This window comes from Musca domestica, unplaced genomic scaffold (assembly GCF_030504385.1).
Source record: "Musca domestica strain aabys unplaced genomic scaffold, Musca_domestica.polishedcontigs.V.1.1 43, whole genome shotgun sequence".
Taxonomy (NCBI): Eukaryota; Metazoa; Arthropoda; class Insecta; order Diptera; family Muscidae; genus Musca; species Musca domestica.
This window is the reverse complement of record NW_026712332.1, coordinates 6198852-6222984: the sequence shown is the minus strand read 5'-3', so window position 1 is coordinate 6222984 and position 24133 is coordinate 6198852. Positions and strand designations below refer to the sequence as shown.

The 24133-nt window shown below is 32.5% G+C and overlaps 2 protein-coding genes across 2 annotated transcripts in view; both read left to right on the top strand.

The window, feature by feature from the left end:
* The first annotated feature begins 2501 nt into the window (after nucleotides 1-2501).
* On the top strand, nucleotides 2502-23765 carry LOC131804369 (uncharacterized). Its single transcript, XM_059127201.1, has 3 exons — nucleotides 2502-2841; nucleotides 23043-23713; nucleotides 23760-23765. The coding sequence occupies exons 1-3, from the start codon at nucleotides 2772-2774 to the stop codon at nucleotides 23763-23765; spliced, it is 747 nt and encodes a 248-aa protein (XP_058983184.1). The 5' UTR covers nucleotides 2502-2771.
* Nucleotides 23713-24133, top strand: part of LOC131804423 (uncharacterized) — a 14360-nt gene continuing 13939 nt past the window's right edge. The window contains 1 exon segment of the mRNA XM_059127279.1: nucleotides 23713-24076. Coding sequence (XP_058983262.1) covers nucleotides 23804-24076 — 273 coding nt within the window. The 5' untranslated portion in view covers nucleotides 23713-23803.

Genomic DNA, 24133 nt, shown 5'->3' with positions numbered 1-24133 from the left:
TGGATATAGCTCTCATATATATTTTCGACCGATTGCATGTATTTATGCACCATACACGATATGTATGTTCGATTCCAAAGGAACTTGGAATATGTAACGGGATTTTGACTAGAAAAGTAAATTAGACAAATTATATTAAAACCGGTTCAGATTTGGATATAGCTCCCATATATATTTTCCGCCGATTTCACATATTTGATGCGCAAAACACGATACGGATTTCCGATTCCAATGAAATTCGGCATGAGTGACTTAATTTGGCACAAAAATAAATTTAACAAATTATATTCAAATACGCTAAGATTTGGATATAGCTCCCATATATATATATATATATTCTCGGCCGATTTCACATATTTGACGCACCAATTTCAATGAAATATGGAAGGTGTGGCGGAATTTGGTATAAAAGTAAATATATATATATATATATATATATATATATATATATATATATATATATACATTTGTATACATATATATATACATATATATATATATATATATATATACTAGTTGAACCCGGTGCGCTTCGCTACACCTTTTGATTTTATATGCATTCAAAATTTTATTTACGATTTCAAAAAAAAAAAAAAAACAAATTTAAAAATTAAAAAACATATATTGCACTACTTTAATGCGTAAAAGACAAAACCATTAGAAACGCAGTATATATATATATATATATATATATATATATATATATATATATATATATATATATATATATCGAATTTCGAAAAAAGGAAAGTTGTGCTGAATTGTGCTCAATTGTGCCGAAATTTTCTTTCGAAATTTGATAAAATTTCTAAGATATTCGAAAAAGATTTTTTTTCGAAAAAATCTGAGAGAATTGCAATTTTCGAATTTCGAAAAAAAATAAAGTCGTACTCGGTTTGTGCCCATTTATAATTTGGCAAATGGGCACAAACCGAGTACGACTCACCACAACTTTAATTTTTTCGAAATTCCAAAATTACAATTCTCTCAGATTTTTTCGAAAAAAAATCTTTTTTCCCGATTCATATTTTTTTTCATAATTTTTGCCACATTTTCAATATAATTGTTTCAAATTTGGTACTTGAAACTCACAATATTACCAATTCAAGGTTTGATTTTTTTAACAAATTCTCCAACCAATTTCGCTGGGATTTGCAGTTTAAAATGAAGTAGGTTAGAATACTGAGTCCGTATAATTTTATTTTTAAAGGTCTTCTTCGTCTGTTTGGACGGTTATAAAATGTTCGCACGGTTCAACTTAACGTATTGTTAACATTTAACTTGACAATATAGAAACAAAGTGTTGTTGGTTCCGACTAAACTTTCCCTATCGGCAATATACTCTTGTAGCAACCGATGCTTTTAATTTTTAAATAGTTGATCGTAATATGATTAATTAATTATAAACAAAATAGCGATTATCTACAATTGTAGGACTTAAATCCTCTTATTTTGACGTATTAATACCAAAATTCCTTTTAATTTATATGTTTTCAATAAATTCCCATTAGTAAATTACTACTATGAGGCATTTTGTTCTGTGCGACGCGGAGAGTGTCATTTAATAAACATATATTTATATGAACTTACAAATATTTTATATTGATATAACGAGTTTATCACTTTGGTCCAAGAGTACATTGGATTATTGAAGTGACTTCTTCTAAAGGAAGTAAAATATGTTTAAGAACCATGAATTTACAAAATAAATGAATCGAAATAAGCTAACATTTATTTAAATTTATTTGCAATGTAATGTATACATGTTATTGTTAATGAATTGGCCTGAGTACGTCGTTACATAATAAATTCAAATATTCTATTTGGAACCATTTTTCACTCTACCTGTTGAATGTTGCAAACTTAATAACAAAAGCTATATACCTTATAATAGTAATTTATGACAACTGTGACTATCCAAGTACTTGGACTTCCCCATATTCCCATATTCGTCATTAGATTAGATGTTTGTTCCATTTGATTAAAATTCTGAAATAATACAAACTATGCAATCAATTGTATCATACTAGCTTCAGCTTATTAGTAAATATATATGTGTAATATGTTACGTTCCACCTACCTATTAACCTAATATTTTGCTTTATCTTTATAAGAAATATTTCTTGATCAAAAATTGGAGTATACAAAAATAGTACGTACTTCAAGTTTTGATATCAACAATATAATCATAATCATTCAATGACGAAACATTTTAGGGGGAAAAATGGTGGAGGTTGTTACAAGTTGCAATTACTGATTTGTTACAAACAACAATTAAATACACAGAAACTGTGAAAAATATTCCTATACTCACATTTGAAATCTAATCGCAGTATCAACTCGTTTGATAAGAAATCGAATGCGAAAATTTTGTTTTCCTTCTGCATTATTTGACGAGAAAGGTTCATTATTTTATGTCCGAAATTAACAATATTATATCGATTGGAAGAAAGTCATAAAACGAGCAACCAAGCGAGCGATAACTCTAATCGCAACGATCAGGAATAAATTGCTGGCACTTCGACGGTCATAAATAAAAACATGGCCAATACAGAATGTGTGGACGGACTAATTTTATCAAGCTTAACGTACTAGCAACTACACATTTTGGATTTCGTACAATAAACTAATAATTTGTATATGAATATACGTTTATTATGTTTCCTATTGTTTCGTACCAAGTCTATATAAAGGCAACCACTTTGATCGCACCAATTAGTCAAACACAATATTTGGAGCGCGTATAATCCGTGCGATTTTTTTTGGACAACATGTTGTCCCGAAAAAGTCCTCTTTTACTCGCGGTAGGAATTCTAGTGATATATGTGAATACTGAAATCGGTAGGTGAAGATTAAATAAAAAAGGACAATAAATATAAATGTCTGAAAAAGTGGCGAGTGAAAATATCAAAACAATTTATAAGACACTAAAAGTCAACCAAGTAGACATTAAAACAGCAAACATGTGAATATATTTAATTAAAAAATTGGCGTGAAGTTTCTTACTTATACATAAATGTATGTTAAAAAGAGAATCTTATATTCAAGGAAAAGACTATAAAATTGAACAATCACATTTTTCATTGAAGGTAACCAAAATAACAGAAAGAATTACAGTGAAAAACTTCTTTTAGATTGTAAATATCCTAAAATTTGTATTAGCACTTTTCAATTGTCACTTTTAAAATTGCAATAATTTTAACAGTAAGGCTAAGGTAATATGGTCGATGTTCCATTAATAACGTCCCCAATAATGACCAGCTGATTAACAGATTGAATTGTAAAGTGAGCAAATGTGGTTGAAAAAAAAATCATATTAGTAGGTATGTATTTGTTTCATTTCCAGTAAAATTTCTCAGTTAGTTCTTTCGCGAATTATTAGTGAATTACTTTATTAACTGCCTTCTTAACTTTCTGATTTCGCTTTTTTTAATTAAGACGTAAAAGTACAATATGATAGTGAGTAACTTAACATTCCAGAAAATTATTTAAGCCGATATTTTTGAGTGATTAGAATAAACAAATCTGTGTCGCTTTTAAATTTTCTGAGTTGAAAAAAATATCATATGAAGGTAACTAATTATTTGAAATATTCATCAGATTTTATTATGCAACCGTTCCGTTTACGAAAATTTGATTGAAAGATAAAGTTATATTTATAAAAAGAGCAAGTATAAAAGCAGCTAAGTTCGGCCGAGCAGAGCTTTTAATACCCTCCACCATTTGGAAAGAATTTGCAAAAATTTAAAAAAATGTTCGTCGAAAAATACTAAATAAAAATCGTTATATGGGGGATATACGAAGACGAGACCTTCATAAGTAATTTTTTGTCATTGGCTGTAGTACCGATTCCAAAATTAAAATACGAAATTTGAAAGAATTCCGGTGAATATCATCAAAATACCAATAAAGGGAAGTACTGTTATATATGGGCTAAACGGCTAAGTTGTCGTATCCATTATGAATTTTAAATACGAAATTTTAAACAATTCCGGTTAATAAAATCTTTAAAATCATAAAAATACCGAATGTCGGGAGGTATAAGGTATATATAAGGGCTATAGGAAGGCGTGGACGCGCATAGGCAATTTTTTGTCATAAGTTGTAGTACACATTAACTTCATCTTTGAAACAATCTTTGAATAATAACGCTAAAATCATGAAAATACCGAATCTTGGGAGGTACCGATTTATGGGGCCCATACGAAGACGTGGGTCTGTGTGTGTAGTACCCATTACGAGTATTAAATACCATGAAACAATTCTGTTCTATAATGTCTCTAAAACCAAAAAATAACGAATGTCGGTAGATATTATTATATAGGAGCTATAAAAAGACGTGGACCTGAATAAGTAATTTTTGTCATAGGTATTAGTGTCCATTAACATTTTTCAAAACGTAGTTTGATACGAGTCCGCTCTATAATGTCACTAAAATCATCATAATACCGTATATTGAGAGATACCGTTATATAGGGGCTATATTAAAAGGTTGACCGACATGGCCCTTACTGTGGATGTTATTTTAATATTGTCATTCCGTTTAAACTTCCTCAAAACACTCATGTTAGACCCAACCATCACGCTATCTTTCGAACGAATTGAGATAGAAGGCTAACATTTTGCAAACACGTGTATTTTGCCAATAAGCAGGTTAAGTTCGTTAATGGACCGTGTTGGTGAATATATAACGGTAACTCCCAATATACGGTATTTTGATAATTTTAGTGACATTTTTTGCGGGAATTGTTTCAAGTTTCGTATTCCAAGATATATTGGGTGCTAAAACCTATGGCAAAAAAAATGTCATGTCCTAATCTTCGTATGTCCCCCATAAAACGGTTTACACTTAGCCGGTATTTTTCGACGATTTTTTTTAAATTTTGAAGTTCCTTCCAAATGGTGGGGGGTATTAAAAGTAAGTTGCAATTTTACTTGTATTACATACACATCATTGCGTATGACTTTGCACTTTGCATGTGATAGTCCAAATGTCATTTTATGAAAGGAAAAAATAATAAGTTCGTATAAAAAATCCACAATGTCTAATGTGTTTTTTAATGACTCATTGTTTATTGCAATGATTGGCTAAACAGTTTTACCTTTAAAAAGGGGAGGAACACAATAAATGATGTTTGGATTTTGTGCAATTGTTAGGTTTCTAGTTCGATTTAAAGCCACAAAACACACAACAGCATTTTAACAGATATATTAGGATGCAAATAAGGCCAAAATCCAGCCTACGACTACAGGGTGAAATAAAAAAAAACTGCAACAAAGTCAAATGCCATAATTTTTACATTTTTTTAATTTTATTGAATGAATTGAAAATGTCGGAAATAGCATCGAATTTTAGAAAAATTTTAGATTTGTTCGAATTGGTCACCTTTGGCAGGAATTATAGCCTTCAAACACGCTGCCCGAATGTTGCTCAGCGATATTTCGGCCCATTCCCGCCGAAGCGCTTGCTTGAGGTGATCGACACTTTGGTATTTTTTAGTGATACTCCACACACAATAGTCCAACGGATTGGTATCCGGAGTTCGTGGTGACCATTGAGGGCTGGAAATGAAGCGGGGAACTTCATTTTGTAACCATTCTTAGGTGGGGTGTGCTGAGTGGGATGGTTCCGAGTCCTGTTGGAATGTCCAAGTTCTGCTGCCAAAATACTTGCGTTTGGATTTATTTGGATTTATTACACCCTCCAGAATATTTTCGCTATAATATTCGGCATTTATTCTAATGCCACGGTCGATTAATACGAGCCGAGAGCGACCTTCAGCTGTTAGGCGGTCCACACCATCACCATGGCCGGCGCTTGAGTTCTGGTGGCCAGCCTAAGGTGCACATTTTCAGATGACCTCTTTGGCAAGTAAACACGGTCATTTTGTTTATTTACAAACTGCTGGACAACGAATATTTTCTCATCGGAGAAAACCAAATTCGTTTTTGAAATTTCAATGGCTTTACCCCGAGCTCATTTTTCAACATTTCCGAATGGAGTATTTCGATCAAGTCGCTTCTTTACTATTCGAACCATTTCTGCTGATGTTGCTGTTTTCTTTCGTCCACTTCCTTGACGTCGGGCTCACTACCAGTATCACGGTAACGAACGATGGTACGAGACACAAAAGATTTATTCATATTTAAATGCTGGAGTGCTCTGACGATAGCCACTTGCGATTTCCCAGCCAATCACACTATCACGCTTGAATTTCATCACGAAAAACTTTTTTCTGGAAAATTCTCACCAAAAAGCTTTTGTACGCTTGTAAACAATATAATGAGCTGTCACCGGAATAATTTTAACAGCTGTCGGACGAGTGGCTTAGGTATTACAGCAGTCTGATGTTGTTTGCAATTTTTTCATCTCGCCCTGTATATAGTACATTCTTTTATTATATAATCAGCATAAACCAACTACATCTAAAAAATATTGTATTTTTTAACGCAGTGCCTATGAGCGTGTTTATACTACTAAATCCATTCCATTTTAAATGTCAATTCCATCGCATATACGTCACGTGAATCTGGATATCAATCGATTTTATTTGAAGTATTCGCTATGGAATTGATATTTGAGATCGAGTGGATTTCATAAATCTGAAAGTATTTTATGTTAAAAAGTGCAAAAATCTATAAGTGTTACCATTTGCAAACGGAACCCCGTAATATCTCTATACAAGTAAATGTGTCTTTCCTTTATTCTAGAAATATTTATTTGAGTAAACAGTAGTATTATCATTGATAATTTTGATTAAGTTTTTATGCGATTACAAGTTTTTCGTTTCCAAACTTTCTAGGAAAGTGAAATTTATTAAGTGTATCCAATCGAAACCCGCGTACCTAAAGATCTTTATTTAATTTCATTCCTCTGTCGTAAAAGATAAATGAAATTAATTTAATTACACAATGTTTTCATAACCAGGGCTAGGGTTTGAATTTGCTTGAATTTTTCAATGCTTATCTAAGAACTTAAGTTCAAGAAGAAACAAAGCAAATAGCTAAAGAGAGGGAGAAAAAAATTTCAAGAAAAATTACTTTCCGTTGCCTGCTTCTGTTTTTGTTATCAATCAAGCAATATCAAAGAGCAAATGATACGGCGGCGGGATTGCCAATAAAATTTTGCAGAAAAAAATCGGCATAATCGGCAAAAACTCGGAAACTTAAAAATTATTAAATTAAAACACATTTTTGACTTATAACAAAATAACAGTGGGAAAAGGAAAAGAAAGGATAGGAAAACAAATTCAGTTGTGTATAAAAAATAATAAATAATCAAGCTTGATGTCATTCTTTATTTTTCATTCCAATATTTCGAAGGTGATCTACAAACATTTTAAAAATTTCTTCAAAATTTAGAAAGTTTAACTCCCTAGCTCGGATTCTAAAGATTGTCCTTTATTTTCTTAAAAGTTGCAAAATCTCCAAAAATAACTAACAACGAGTCGGCTATCGTCTTCATTACTCTTTTTGGGTCAATTTTTTAGCAAGTTCTACATAAAAATTAATGCAAGTGCTTAATATTTTGTTCAATTCATTTTTGAAATTTCTTGTTTAGGAAACAGTACCTTTTGCATATAAACCTAAATATACTTCATCATATTATTGAACAAATATGTCTTTCAACATCCTGTTTTATGAAATTACTTAAAACGTTTCGATTATTTGATTATTATAACATACAACACTATGTTATACCCCCAACAGTGTTGTAAAAGTTTTGATTGGGCCAAAAAGAATGTAACACCTGGAAATGTTGGTCCAAGACATAGCAAACATATACGGATCTTCCTATCTTGCCGAGTTACGTCGATCTAGCTATGTATGTTCGGCTGTTCATGTTAACTTTTGTTCATGTTAACTCAAATACGACATCTCAAACAATTTCGGTGGGTATTGTACCTTAACTCATCAAAATACCGAATATAGGGGCCTATACGAAGACCTGGACCAGCATAGAAAATGTTCTGTCACAGACTGTAGTTCCCATTACGAACTCTAACTACGTAATTTGAAACAATTTTGGTGAATGAAGACGCTAAAATCACCAAAATACCGCGAATATTTTTAATTCCAGCGAAACCCCAAAAACACAAGAAGGTTACGTTGGACCTTTACATTGATGCTTGTATCCAAAATATGGCATGTACCAAAGAAGGGGATGTTAGTTAGATCGCTTATATCTCAAGACAGCTGAACGGATTGCCCTTTGGCATAAAAAAAGAATTTCTAGAAAAATCGAATAAAACGAATCACATAAAATTTAGTTTGAAAGAAGACCAAAATTATCTTTATATTCGTTATATCATCGTACTCAATTACATTTCCAAACCTCAATTATTAGTATAATACAAAGGTCTTAGCAACATTTTCCAACTCAAGGGTAATTTTGAATTCATTAATTTTAGAAGCCCATATTGTAAGGTATTTAGTTCGCAATTAAGGTGCAATATTTAGGTTAATCTATGAACCATAACACAATATTCCTAGGATGATTGAAAGACATCCTTTTCGTTAAGTTTTTTATACTACCGAATGAACTGTAATTTGACATATAAAGAAGTCAGTGTTGTGAAATCCATACCGACAATAACTGTAAGCTATTGGTTACCCATTTGGCATAGCATAGCAATTTAAAAGTACGTTAGGATTTTGAGTGAGTGCGTTAGGAAGTTGAATTTTTAACAATTTTAAATTTTAACAATATATATATATATATATAAGGATTTTCGATAAATGGAAATAGTGGGCATAGAAGTAGGCGTGGTCAATATTTCTTTATTTAAACACCTAAATCAAGGTATGACGAACGTTTGTAAAAACAAGTAAATAACAGTAAGTTGGACCGGACCGAACTTTGAATACCCTCCTCCATTTGGAACGAGTTAGGACATTTTCAAAAAATAAAATCTATTAAAAATTCTGTTAAAATCTTTAAAATACCTAATATCGGAAGGTGCAAATATATGGGTGATATACGATATTGTAGACCTATAGACAAATCTATGTCTGGGGGTAAAGTACTCACAAATAACTCCTTGTGCAGAATTTCAGACAATTTCGTAAAAAAATGTGGCTAAAATCTTTAAAATACCGAATACTGGGGGTACCGTTTTATGGATATAGACAATTCCGTTAAAAAATGTGGCTAAAATCATCAAAATACCGCATATCGGGGGGTACTGTTATATGGGGGATATACGATATCGTGGACCTGTATAGACAATTCCCTTTCAGGGGGTAAAGTGCTGACAAAGAACTCCTTGTGCAGAATTTCAGACAATTCCGTTGAAAACTGTGGCTAAAATCATCAAAACACAGAATATCGGGGGGTACCGTTATACGGGGGCTATACGATATCGTGGACCTATATAGATATTTCTCTTCCAAGGGATAAAGTCCTGACAAAGAACTCCTTGTGCAGAATTCCAGACAATTCCTCTGAAAAATGTGGCTAAAATCATCAAAATACCGAATATCGGGAGTACCGCTTTATGGGGGCTATACGATATCGTAGACCTATGTAGATGATTCACTTCTAAGGGATAAAGTGAGCAGAAGCAACTCCTTGCGTGGAATTTCAGACAATTCCATTGAAAAATGTTGCTAAAATCATCAAAATACCGAATATGGGGGTACCGTTATATGGGGATACACGATATCGTGGTCCGATATAGCCCATCTTCGAACTTGCCCCGTCTGCAGACAAAAGACAGATATGTGCAAAATTTTAGTTTCATACGCTAATTCGTTTTGACTGTAGCATGATTACAACAGACGGACAGGGCTAAATCGTCTTAGAATTTTACGCTGATCAAGAATATATATATTTTGTTGGGTCTAAAATGATAATTTCGATGAGTTACAAACGAAATGACGAACTTAATGTACCCTCCATGCTATGTATGGTGAAGTTTGCAATTAATGTATTTAGTTCAGATTTAAAGATCAGATGATATTATTCCGTTGAATTAATCGTTATAGATCTGGAATCAATTTTTGCTTGACATCAACTGAAGAAGCTAAATACGAAACTAAAATCACTTTCGTACCGAATTTATTCTTGTGACATGCTTTGGATATCAGTTAATTTCACGATTTTGACCACATTTTTTGAAGGATTTTAAAATGAACTAGGTGTATTTTGTAATGGGTTCTAAAACATTGTACATATATATATATATATATATATATATATATATATATATATATATATATATATATATATATATATATATATATATATATATATATATATTACAAATATTAATAGTGAATATTAATGCTATCGCAACCATTTTACCAGTTTTATTACTTTTATTTTGTCACAAAATGATAATAAAATCACCTACTTATATCTTATCTGATTTAACCTGATAACATATTTTCACAATAATTTGATATACAGGGTAAGATAAAAAAACTGCAACAAAGTTAAACGACATTATTTATACATTTTTTTATAAATTGTATTGTATGAAAGCAGCAAATGTTGGAAATAGCATCAAATATAGAATATGTTTAGATTTGTTCGAATTGTTTACCTTTGCACGATTTATGGCCTTCAAACGGCCAATGAAACCGCCAGACGCTGCCCGAAAGATTGTCTGCGGTATTTTGGCCCATTCCCGGCGAAACGCTTCCTTGAGGTGATCGACACTCTGGTATTTTTTAGTGCCAACCTTGCTTTCCAGAATACACCAGACACAATAGTCCAACGGATTCGTATCCGGAGATTTTGGTTACCATTGTGCGCTGAAAATGAAGCGAGGAACCTTATTTTGTAGCCATTCTTTGGAGGCGCGTGCTGAATGCAATTGTGCTTAGTCCTGTTGGAATGTCCAAGGTCTGCAGCCAAAATGTTTGCGTGCCCAAGGCTTTAATACACCCTCCAGAATATTTTTGCGATAATATTCGGCATTTATTCCGACGCCACGGTCGATTAATACGAGAGGAGAGTGACCATCGGCTGTTTTGGCGGCCATCACCAACCGAAGGTGCACATTTTCAGATGACCTCTTTGGTAAGTAAACACGATCATTTTGTTTGTTTACAAACTGCTGGACAACGAATGTTTTCTCATCGGAGAAAACCAAATTCGGCAGTTAACCACCTTCGGCCAGGCGAAGCAACTCTTTAGCTCTTTCGAGTGTATTTTCATTCGGTTGCGGTGTAAGTTCTTGCACTTTTTGGAATTTCAATGGCTTTACCCCGAGCTCATTTTTCAATATTTGCCGAATGGAATATTGCAATATATTCAGCTCACGAGCCATTTTTCGGCCACTGCGACGCGGATTTCGATCAAATCCCTGTTTTACTTTTCGAACCATTTCTGCTAATGTTGCTGTGATATTTTCTTCCGTTCACATCCTTGACGTCGGGCTACGCTACCAGTATCACGGTCACGAGTGATGGTACGAGATTCACACTTAAATGCTGAAGTGCTTTAAAGAAAATTCTGAAACGTACGCTTGTAAACAATATAATGGGCTGTCACTGCAATAATTTTAACAGTTGTCGGACGAGTGGTTGCAGTTTTTTCAACTCACCCTGTATGTTGCAATAAGATTAATTTCTACAACTGGTAGATATAGAATTTAAAATAAGACATGATATATGGTCATATTCAGCATATAAGTTATTTTGGAAGAGCGCTGATCCGAACATTTGTAGCCTTTCATATATAGTTTTGTCCAGACTTGGTATTCGAACATCAAATAATATTTTCTTTTTTGCAAAGAATATCGTAACAGAATGTTGAAAATCATCAAAACATATCTAATATGATCAAAGTAATGGTAAATGTTTGCTTTTCCTACAGAATATTTTCTCAAATTTATTTTTTATTTGAAAGTTCAATCCACATGGTCTGTAAGTGAAAATAATTTGAATCAAGTGGCTGTGTCGGTTGGCAATGCGGTAGCTCACACGATCGGTCCAATTTTTAAGCACACTATCGATTGTCGGCAACTGCATCTCACCAAATATTGTTCTTTAAAGGTCAATTGTCTTATAAAACTTAACTTAACTTGTCGGCATAAAACTTAACTTTGGCGGTACCCCACAAATTCCGTTACTTGTTTTGGGTGCTTCGGCTTTTCAATATGTGTGTGTACAGGTTTCATGAACTCCAATTTTGGTTGTGTACATACGAAACTGACGGTGCTTCTCTTCTTCCAAAATCTGTACGCACACATTCTACAACAGGAGAAAACCTTTCGAATGATGGCGGAGCCTGTAAAACCCATGGTGAACTTTAAATAAAAATTTTAGACAATTTCATTGAAAAAAAGCTTTCTAACTCCTCAAAGTACAGAACATAAGGAGGTACTTTTATTATACAGATTATCAGGCGTGTCACAAAATCTAATCGGAATGGTTTGAATTCCGTAATTAAAAATCGATCGATTTGTTTCAGCTTCTTCAGATTCCGATCGATTTTGTAAACTACGAAAATCTCATTATTCAGTGTAAATATGATAACATTAAAGAAATGAAAGAAATGAAATGAATGATTTGAACGTTAATAAACATTTTAAAATACATATTTCAAGATACTTACATTTTTGCACAAAAACCCTTTTTTGACTTGTTATACCCTCTACCATTCTATGGAGGGTATATTAGCTTTATAATTCCGTTTGTAACTCTTCGAAATACTTTATTCTGGATCATGATTCATGATAGCGAGGTCCGTCTGTCGGTCCGTTGTAATCTAGTGAAATCATTCGAACGAATTAAGATGGAAGGCTAAAATTTTGAGCAATGCAGGTCTTCGTAAACCCCCAATATAACGGTTCCATTCTTTATTCAGTATTTTGATGATATTATCGACATTATTAACCGGAATTGTTTCAAATTTCGAATTTGAAGGTCGGAATCGATACTACAGCCTTTGAAAAAAAACTCATTCAGGTCAACGTTTTCATATAGCCCCATATAACGGTTTTCATTTGAGTGGTATATTTCGGTAGTTTTTTTTACATTTTTCCTAATTGTGGAGGGCCGAACTAAGCAGTTTTTTCAATTGTTTTGTTATATTTTTATCTTTGCTTCAATTTACCATTCGTAAGTTCAGATTGTTTTGTTTTCACAAATAAATAAGAAAAAATTGCTTTTAAAGAAAAAAAAAATGAAGTGACTATATGTTACTATTTTGCTTCTTCGATTGCTAATTATTTTAAATAAAATTTGCTCATTATTTAAAAAAAATAAATTAGGATATTCGGTATCTATATGACTAAAGCCAATTTTTTTACAGAATTGTTTAAAATTTGGATTGGATGTTCCTCATAACAGAAGTGACCATACCCATACCCCTCGAATACTGGAATTTCGACATTTACAGTCATATTTTTACTGAGTTACTTGCCAAATGGTAAAGGGTATAAAAAGTTCAAATTTAACTGTTTTCTTTTACTTGAAGATATTTTAATGTTATAAGTACCCATGAAAATACAATTTCACTTGGAAAATTCAAAGTTGTTGAAATCCGAAAATAAAAATTTCGTTTTCTGATGAAGCTTAGTACGGAATTAAAACCACTTTAGTTCAGAATTCGTTCCCGAGACATGCCTGTATATGCGAAATTTGAAACTGTTCCATCAAAACAACGAATATGTACCTGTAAGGGGTTTCACAAATTTTTTAGTTCAAACTCTCTTATGAGACGGTTATGGTTAACATTTTACGCTGATCAAGAATATACATTGTGTCTAGATATATAAAAGTGGCGTAAAAATTATCGAAACTCATTAAGAAAGAATGACTTGGCCGATTAAACTTAAAATTTCTTTCGGTTATTTCCTCCAGAAAAGTCGCGAAATTTAAAAAATTGGAAGTTGGTTTTTAGCTAGCTGGCCCAGTCCGCGTTGCCGGCCCGTAGTTTTAATCTTTAAAGCATAATAATTCACAAATCTGGCTCACATGAGTTGCACAATTTTAGTATAAATGATGACTCGATTAAATAGGAATAAATACGTCTTTCAAAAACCTGATCCTATTTTTCAGTAAGAGGTTTTAGTTTGAGAGTTAAAAACCTGAATAATATAGCAAAAGTATACATTAACTGTTTATAATAAGCCCATGTAAGATGGTTCTCTACCCCCCAAAGTAGCCTAAACACACATTTTAAGTCAAATCGATTCGAAAATTTAATCAAAACCTCGAAATAGGTTAAAGTAAACAGAATAGTACACTTTTATTGAAAATTTTGTGGCAGTAGTATTAATATCGTCGAAAGGGCTTTTGGAACCTTCAAAATATATTTCAATACTGAAAACCTTAAATATCAAATTATGGCTTATTTGGTCGAAGAGTTTTAGGAGATAACATTATATGAGAGTTATACCTAAACGAGGACCAATATACACCGTTTTAAATATCAATAATCTTTGGAATAATATTAAATTCTGACCAATGTTTTAAGTTTCCATCTTAAATATGAACGAACATTATATTTAGTACAATTATGAGACTTTTGGTATAAGAATTAAGTTGGGGACGTATAAATGTTGGTTTTATAGGCTTTGCACAGTGGTTCATTCTGTTAGGACCTTCTTATTATCTGGATGGGTCCAATTTGGGTCTCTGAAACGGTTTTGGACTATAACCTATATATGGGCTGAAAGTGCTCGGAGAGACCTTTCATTTAGGCCTAGTTTGATCCGCGCAGGTTTTATAGGCTTTGCACAGTGTTTCAATCTGTTAGGACCTTCTTATTATCTGGATGGGTCCAATTTGGGTCTCTAAAACGGTTTTGGTCTATAACCTATATATGGGCTGAAAGTATTTGGAGAGACCTTTCATTTAAGCCTAGTTTGATCCGCGCAGGTTTTATAGGCTTTGCACATGATCCATTCCGTTTTTTTACATCATAATAAAGATATGACCCAATTCGGGTGTCTGAAACGGTTTGTTCTATAGATAGGATATTGCTTTTGTAGAAACTCGAAGAGGGCACTGTACCTCCCACACAACTAATGAAGGTATCGATTTAATAATTTGTAGACGATACGGCGACCACTTGCAATTTCTTAAAACATTTGTATTGAAGAAACCATATGTGATATGGTCTTTAAACTTGCAAGGCCTAACTTCAACAATAGCTTTCTCAAACTTAACGTAGTATGGTGGGTTTAATTAACGACCTCCTCAAGTTTGAAAAACTAAGGACTGTTATGAAGTTTAGATACATTCATATCATTTGGTATCGAAGACTTTGACAATGCACTACGTAAACAAATTGGTGCCAATGAACACAAAGTGCTACAGGGTTTAGTGTGCCCACTCATCAATTAACGTATGTAATAACAATTAGAGACTGTGTGAGATTCCCCAATTGAATGATTTATATTCCCTACTTCATTTTATGGACGAGTATATGATATCAGAAATTGTCTTAAAATAGGTTAATATAGGCTATGTGTAGATCCGACATTAACTTATGTGAAGTTTGTAATAAAATAATTGCCCAAAGCGTAAGTTTCGCGTTTTTTTTTTCCAAATAAAGAAATTACATCAAAATTATACAAGTGGTTTTTTATTTAAAAATCTGTTTAAATTAATTTCTTGATGTACAACGTTTTATTTATATCTGATAGTAATAAAAATGTAATGAATAGTTATTCCTCCTATGAAGCCTTCTATCTCTAAATATAGTGTAAAATCAGTGAATGTTCGTTTGCAAAGAAACTGCAGGACTTCGTAGAGAAAAAAATTGAAAACTACGAACTTCAGAAACTCCAGAGCAACATGAATTACGTCTGCAGTACGCAGACTGTGTCACTATTATATAAAACAAAATGTATTTAATTAATGTTAGGTATACAAATATATCACAAAATATGTATATATATTTCTGCCATTTTCAAAGACATAGAAGTGTAAAGAAAGGACAAGACAGAGTCAAAATATGGCAACCCTGTGAAAATATGTCTGTTGTTACGATATCATAAAAACATAGCTACAAATGTTAACTGATTTAAACCGCTGAGGCAATATGTACATTTTTGGAAAGTCTTTGGAATAAAATTTTAAGGCCAAACTATTGAATTTTTCAAATTTTTAGTTGTTATTCTTTTCTGTAATTGTGGTTTTTATAATAACATGTCTCTGCCATGTTATTATACTCTATGTATTGTAGAAACAAACCATTTGCTCAAAATGCATTTAGTCTAGTCTTTACCATTTTAGGTCTTTGCCATTTTTGTGGATGGACACGAACAAGGCTGAGTTCATAAGATTTGGCCAGAAGCAAAATAAAATCGAGCAGGGATTAAAGAAAATTATACCACACACTAAGATTTAATACTCAAATCATTGGGTAAAACAAATAAGAAAGCTGAGCAGAGGCCGGCCGAACTTTTTAACATGAAAGCATGGACCTGTACATTTAATTAGCTGTCAGAAAAGGGGTGCATTTTGAAGACTCCAAATACCAGTGAGATAGTTCCGTTGGAAAAATCAAGAAATAGCGAAAATTGGAAGGTATCACTTATAGGTAATTTTCTTTCATGGGAAATGGAACTTCAAAACACCTTTAATCTGCCGATACAGTTACATGGGGTACATCCCTAAACCTAATTTAAGTAAAATTTCGTCCACGTATTTCATTCCGTTCGCAAGCTATTTATATATATATATATATATATATATATATACTATTTTATATGCATTCAAAATTTTATATGCCAATATATGTTGGTGTAAAAAAAATAAAACAAATTCAAAAATTTAAAAAAAAATGTAATACTTTAATGTGGAAATAAACAAAGAGCACGGTCTACCAACGCGTGAAGGTGACATTAACAGCTGACCATGAGAAAAGCAGGAACATGCTATGCATACCCCAAGGGTTTGTTCTTCGGATTTACTTATTTCACAGGAAATGCCAAGCATGTAGGAAACGGCAATATTTTAAAGTTGAGTGGCATTTCTGTTGAAATTAGTCCATTCGAGGTAGAAACATACTTCCCCGTAATATTCGTATCCTCAATTAAATTGTTGAGTAATTTTTAATGTTAGCCTATATATATATATATATATATATATATATATATATATATATAAAAGGAAGTTGTGTTAGTTACTACGCTTATAACTTAAGAACCGCTGGACTGATTTTAACGATTCATACAAATTCGGAATTGTCTCCTCTCCGAAAAGGATAATATCCAAAAAACCGCGTAAAAATTTGATATACCAACATTTTCATTTTGACTTTTTAAATGTACAATAGTAATGTTTTATTTTTCATGATTTTTTTCCATTTTGACTTACTTTTTTCTAATGTACATTTGTAGTGTTTTTTATATTTTATTTTTGAATTCGAATATTAATACCAATTTATTTAATTGACTAATTTCTTGAGAACTGAAATTGATGGCGGGTTACATGGAAGTGTAGTACCGAATTATGTGGTGGCGAAACGGAATAGATGATATCGAAATAATTTAATGCGGTCACACCAAAGTTAAAAGATAATTACTTTTCAAAATCTCTAAAAAAAATCACAAAAGAGATCTCATTGCAAAAACTCTCAAATCAAGAAAAAAATCGAAAAAAAAAAAATTCAATGGAATCGAATTTTAAAATAACAGTACATTCTATTGACAAACGTTGTAAGGATCTTTAAACATTTGCTGTAAAAATCAGCGAACAAGTTGAAGATTTTTTCAATTTGTTATTCTTCCTTTGACAATTTTTTTCAATTTGTTTTATCATCTTGAAGTCAGTTGATTTTCTGAACAAACTAAAGAATAATTTTCACTATTACAATTTTTCACCAAAAAAAAAATAAGTAAGTGCGAAATAGGATGTTAACTGACATCTACCTTTCAACTCCAGGGCCTACATCGTGGTTCAGCTGGAAGATGCGAACACATTTAAACAAACAAAAATGACCGAAAAAGCCTAATGGGGCTCATTTCAAAGCGTGGACCTACTTCTTTCATGTACCAATAATCCGTGCAATGAGAGCTCAAAATGCAAAATTCTTTGGGAGTACAATCTGTAAAATACCAAATTTAAATGGTTCAAAATTGTAGAGCGAATGGGACTTTTAGTAAAAAAGGATTTATATCCTTCCAGAAATTCTTCCCAAATATTCAAGATACCTTAAATTGCTTTTGCAGGTCATGATAGCGATCATAACTCACGGATAAGGGTACAACCCGATTTCATATTTATATAACCATCGTATGATTTAACCTATTTTTGGGGTCTTGGCCAGTTTTTTCATTTTTTGGCCCTTATTTGGCATCTTTGTTTCTAAGGGGGTAGAGAACCTCTTTGTATAAAATTTGATTTTTTTCAGAGTTGGGCCCATATTGGTCTTGACCACATTCATCAATTTATTTGGCTAAAAAATTGTATTTATGTTACCCTGGTGTAGGGAACCATCACACAGATAATTGCCACATAGGAATTTATTTAAGTAAAATCCCCACATTGGAGTATCCCCAAGTCCACTTTCACATCTAATGTGTGGTCAGAAAAGAAAATTTTGTATTTTATTTAATTTGTAACCCCCAAGAGAATATTGGTTGTGAACGTAGATTTGGGATGTACATCTATATGAAATAAATTGTGGAAACATGAACAAATTACAAATATAAGAAAGTAGCACGGGACCGAATATTTGTTGAATCGTCATTGATTTATACTATGATGAAAAATATGGACTTTATGGGGTCTCCAACATACAATTTAAATTGCAAATAAAATTAATTCCCATCTTACGGTAATGGGTGTAAAATAGTAATTATATTTGACTATTCTAAAATAATTCTGCCCTCAATTATGAGGTGGATAAAACTATTTTTAATTATTTAAATCACGCGAAATGCTATGACATGCTATGTTGTTCTGCTATATTTTTGATTTGGCCTCTATTTGTCATCTTGGATTATAAGGGGTAGAATAAAGTTTTCAATGTAGGTCGATGTTTCGGAGTAGTGCTATAAAAAGGCACTTCCTGATTTTACCATATTTGTAAGGGTTTGGCTAAAAATGTGTATTTGGGGGGAGAATATCTTACACAAAAATTTCAATATATCTACAAATTTTAGAATTTTTTCAATGTAATAGTACCCCCTCAAATCCACCTTTTGGCGGACAAATTTATGAGGACTCTAATGCACAATCTGAGGTGCTAATGGGTTCAAAAAAGTAATTAACTTTGGCTATTCTCAAATCATTCAGCACTCAATTATGAGGTGTACAAAAAACATTAAATTCAAAATTACTGCTCATTTGACTGGAAATGGTGCTACGATTTTTACCATACTCACGGCTTAAATATGGGTATAGGTATTTTAAAACACTTTTAATCGTGAAAATCTGTGAATAATTATGATTGACAAATATGCATAATAGACAAAAACTACAGGCCGGCAACGCGGACCGGGCCAGCTAGTATATATATATATATATATATATATATATATATATATATATATATATATATATATATATATATATATATATATATATATATATATATATATATATATATAAGCGGGCCCAGTCCGCGTTGCCGGTCCGTAGTTTTAGTCTTTAAAGCATAATAATTCACAAATCTTGCACAATTTTTTTATAAATGATGACTCAACTAAATAGAAATAAATACGTCTTTCAAAAAACCTCATCCTATTTTTCAGTAAGAGGTTTTAGTTTAAAAACCTAAATAATAATAAATAATATAGGATATATATTAAAAAGTATACATTGATGTAGACCCATGTAAGATGGTTCACTACCCCAAAAGTAGCATAAACACACATTTTAAGTCAAATCGATTCGAAAATATAATCAAAACCCTCGAAAAAGGTAAAATCAGGAGGTACTTTTATATGAGCCCTACTTCGAAACATTGACATTGAAGTTTCCGCGAAAAGGACTTCTACCAGGAGCTAGATGCCAAATAAGGGCAAAATCAATTGAAAAATGTGACCAAGATCCTGGTAACATTGAATGTTTAGTTCCACGTTTTCTATAGCGCACATATAACGATACCCAGCGATATTCGATATTTTGATAATCCTAGGCACATTTACTCACATAATTGTTTCAAATTTGGTATTTTAGAAGATAGATGATAATCCTAGAAGTATAAAATTGTCTATAGAGGTTCGCGTTTTGGTATTGCCCCATATAACGGCCTGACTCACATTATGGTTTTTTGACTCACTTTATGGTTTATTCAAACGATCTTACTGGAATACGAATTTTAAAGTGAAACACGCTTGAATTCAGGTACTTTTATATAAAAATGTTTCCTTTACCGTAAGGTGGAGGGTATTAAAAGTTCGTTCCCGCCGAACTAAATGTTTTTTACTTGTTGGAAATTCAATATTTGTCGAATGGAATATTGCGATATGTTCAGCTCACGAGCCATTTTTCGGCCACTGCGACGAGGGTTTCTATCAAGTTCTGTTTTCTTCCGTCCACTTCCTTGACGTCGGTCTACGCTGTCAGTATCAGCCAAATATAAAAAATCGCACTATCACGCTTGAATTCCATCACGAAAAACATTTTTTCTGGAAAACTCTCTATGGCAAAATAGCAGCATTCTGAAGTTGGTTGTTGTTGTTTTTTCACGGTTCTTGAGTTATAAGCGTGGTATCTGACAAAACTTTCTTTCATAATACTAAGAAAAATTAAAAATACCCACTTTTACGCCCATTTATTAGTATCTGACAAAACTTTCATTCGTAATACTAAGAAAAATTAAAAATACCCACTTTTACGCCCATTTTAATTAAAATCTTTATATTCGCCAAAATAATGAAGATATATACTTCAATGTTAGTATACGTGGTACTTTTGACTCTCCCTCCAACCCTAAATACCTATTTGGAAAGAGGAACTGGCCACGCATATTTCATTAAATCTATATGTATAAAAATTGAGAACGGCTAGCCGATTTGACTCAAATTTTCTTTCGGCTATTAGTTATGACAGTAGAAAGGTTTTTCGAAAGAAAAATATGAAAAAAAGACTGTAGAAAGATCGCAAATTTGCATATTTTGCATTTTTTACACATGCCGTTATATGGTTGTCATGCTAAAAAATGAATTTTGATTAGAAAATAATCTAGCTCAAAGCATAGAAAACACTCAAGATCCTAAAGAACTTTTATATTGAGTTTGACAAAACTAAATACTTTACAACATGGTCTTCTAAAAAATACGTAAATGTTGCTAAGATAATAGTATAGTATAGTAATAGTGGTTTGAAAATGCAATTAAGTACGATAATATAACGAATATAAAGAGGTACTGGTGCATAGGAAACAAATCATAAATTGGTCTTTTGCTGCAGTTTTTTGACAAAAGATTTATAACCTCGAAAATACTTTTAAAACCTTCACAATACCTAAAATCGGGTGTATGGGTGGAACCAGTATTAAAGGACTAGATTTAACTGTACTGAAATCATCAAATTAGAGCATAATTGGTCGAAGAATATTAGGAGATAATATTATAAGAGAGCTATATTTAAATGAGCACAAATATATAATTTTTGAAGCATGAATAATCCCAAGAATAACATATAGGCCTTTAAAAAGTTTCAAAGACCTATATAGAATATGGAGACTTCTATCGTATTTGCAAATGTACATAATTAATTCGATAACAATTTCTGTTCTTTTACATACTTTTTGGGGTCCCTAACACTTATAAACCTATGTTACCTTATTTTTGAACTGTGCACAGCACGCACTGTATATAAATGTCAACTAACATAAAATCGCTAATTTTATAGTTAATGCACTGTCGGCTTCAAAATGCCAACATTTAAAAAACATGCATCACCTCTTCCGCCTCTATATGACGTTGTTCAACCAAAAAACCTCTTACCTTTTTTAAAACAATTAGAGGATATATATCAAATATATATCACACCAAAATGTGTTTTAATTAAATAACGGTTTTGGACCCTGAGTCTCTTTGGACGAAATTCATTTCAGAACCTTAAAATTCAGGAGTCGACCTAGCAGCATTCTTCCTTTTACTTGTTTGTCTGCCTTACCAGATGGTGAACACGATAACTCTCAAAGATACTATCCGATTTGCTCCAAACTTGCTACTTAGATCCATTTCCCAGATGGATAATATCAGTCTTCTTCTGGTACCGTTCCCACAAAAGGTCAACATTTTGTAAGAAAATAATTTACATGTTAGAAAATAATAAAATAATAATCCGATTCTTTTAAAAAAGTCCTCAAGGGTCTACATTTCAAATAATTATGTGTATGCATCATATCTTGGGTAATAAGTCAGCGATTTTCTTCAAACTTCGTGTATCTTATTTCATAAAATATATATCTAATGTGAATATGAGATTTAGGACTAACGCCTTCTAATTATCCGTCCTAAAAAGGGTCCAAATTGTAAATAAACATATCTCTCAAAACATGTGAAACTATTCAGCGATTTCCTTCAAAATTCTAATAAAATATTTAACACTTCCTTCCAGCAAAATAATGGAAATATTTTAAAAGTGGGCAAACTATGGAATTGTGAAACTCAGTTTCCACATTTTTTACCATCATTATCTTGCTGTTATAAAAAGTATATATAGAAATCTGTGTCTTGAAAACTGGAATCGTTAGCTCACAAAAATTATAACTAAAAAAATTCTTTGTTTACATTGTTAAGTCTTATAGTTATCAATAGAATGTTTACATGGTGTATTCAGTAGTATAAATTATCGACTGGCAATTAATTGTTTTAACTATTAATAGATAGACAATTGTTTTTATATCTATAATCGAATAGGGGCAGAGATATTATAGTGAAAATAAAGTTGATAAGCACAAAAAACCAACATTTTGCATTAAAAAAAATAACCTTCACTATTGTTTACTGCTCACATATTCACCTTAATATAGATATCCCCATTCAAACTTCATCTTGAAGAGTACGATTTCCAAAACCATTTTCTGGTAATAGCCACAATTGTTGCTATGTTTCACCCATCAATAACATTTCATCATCTTCGCTAAAATATTTATACCGACTATAATATTTCAGTAAACTCAACCAACGTGCGGTCTAATATTTGGCATGACGGTCCCATTAATTGCTACACTTGCGATAGTGAAGATGAATGTGCGCTTGGCAACGGTGTCATCCAAAAATGTGAGAATAATGATGACCAAACATGTGTAATAGTTTTCAGTGAAAAAGGGATAGTAAATCAGAGAGGATGTAGCGATAAAATTATTTCCTCTCAAAACGGCAGCTACTGCAGCAAAAACCCAGACAGATGCCCTACTTGTTCATCTTCTGCCTGTAATGAGGCAACATCTATGGACGGATTCATAGAGTGTGTGGCTTGCGACTCAAGTTTGGACAAGAACTGTGCATTAAACCCTGCCGATATCATTGCAAGAACCTTATGTTTTGGAAATTGCATGACAGCTCTTTATCCTACAAGTAAGACTGACAACCCCAGCTACAGTTTGGTGAGGTCCTGCTTAAATGATCGCGACATTGATGATCAAAAAGCATGCTTAAATGGAAATGATCGTATGTGTCATACATGTAATCAACCTCATTGTAACGTCAATATTATGCCCGAAGTAAGGCATTCGTGTTACCGCTGTTCCGGCGATGATTGTGAGGATCCCGTTCGTGAAGAGTGTCCCAAGTATAAAGAAGACGATCATTGTTTTATGCGTTTTGAGGAGGGTAACAATGACGCAATCGAACTGGGTTGCTTGTCAGACTTCGATTCCGAAGAAGCAGTTATAGATCTTGTAAAGCAAAAAGCTTTGTACATTTGTGATGGGATGAATTGTAATGGATTTGAACATTTACCCAAAACTTTTGAATGCAGCAATTGTTCGTCCGTGAATGCTGAGGCGTGCGCTACAAATCCAGCGGCAATAACCGCCCCGAAAAAATGTATTACAATGCCCTACACTCAATGCTACCAACGTATAAATGGAATAGCCACGGAGCGCGGATGTCTTTCAGATTTAGTAGGGGATGAATTCTACAACTGCTTAATCGGCTCAGATGACAAATGCCAGATCTGCGAGGGCAACAACTGCAATGAAGAGGTAATAAATGTTTCCTAATTCGTTATAAGGCATAAAACTCATCGCTATGTTCTTACT

Coding starts and splice junctions, on each gene's coding strand:
- LOC131804369 (XM_059127201.1), top strand. CDS start 2,772: ATGTTGTCCCGAAAAAGTCCTCTTTTACTCGCGGTAGGAATTCTAGTG. Junction 2,842..23,042: donor ATATGTGAATACTGAAATCG/GTAGGTGAAGAT, acceptor ATAATATTTCAG/TAAACTCAACCAACGTGCGG.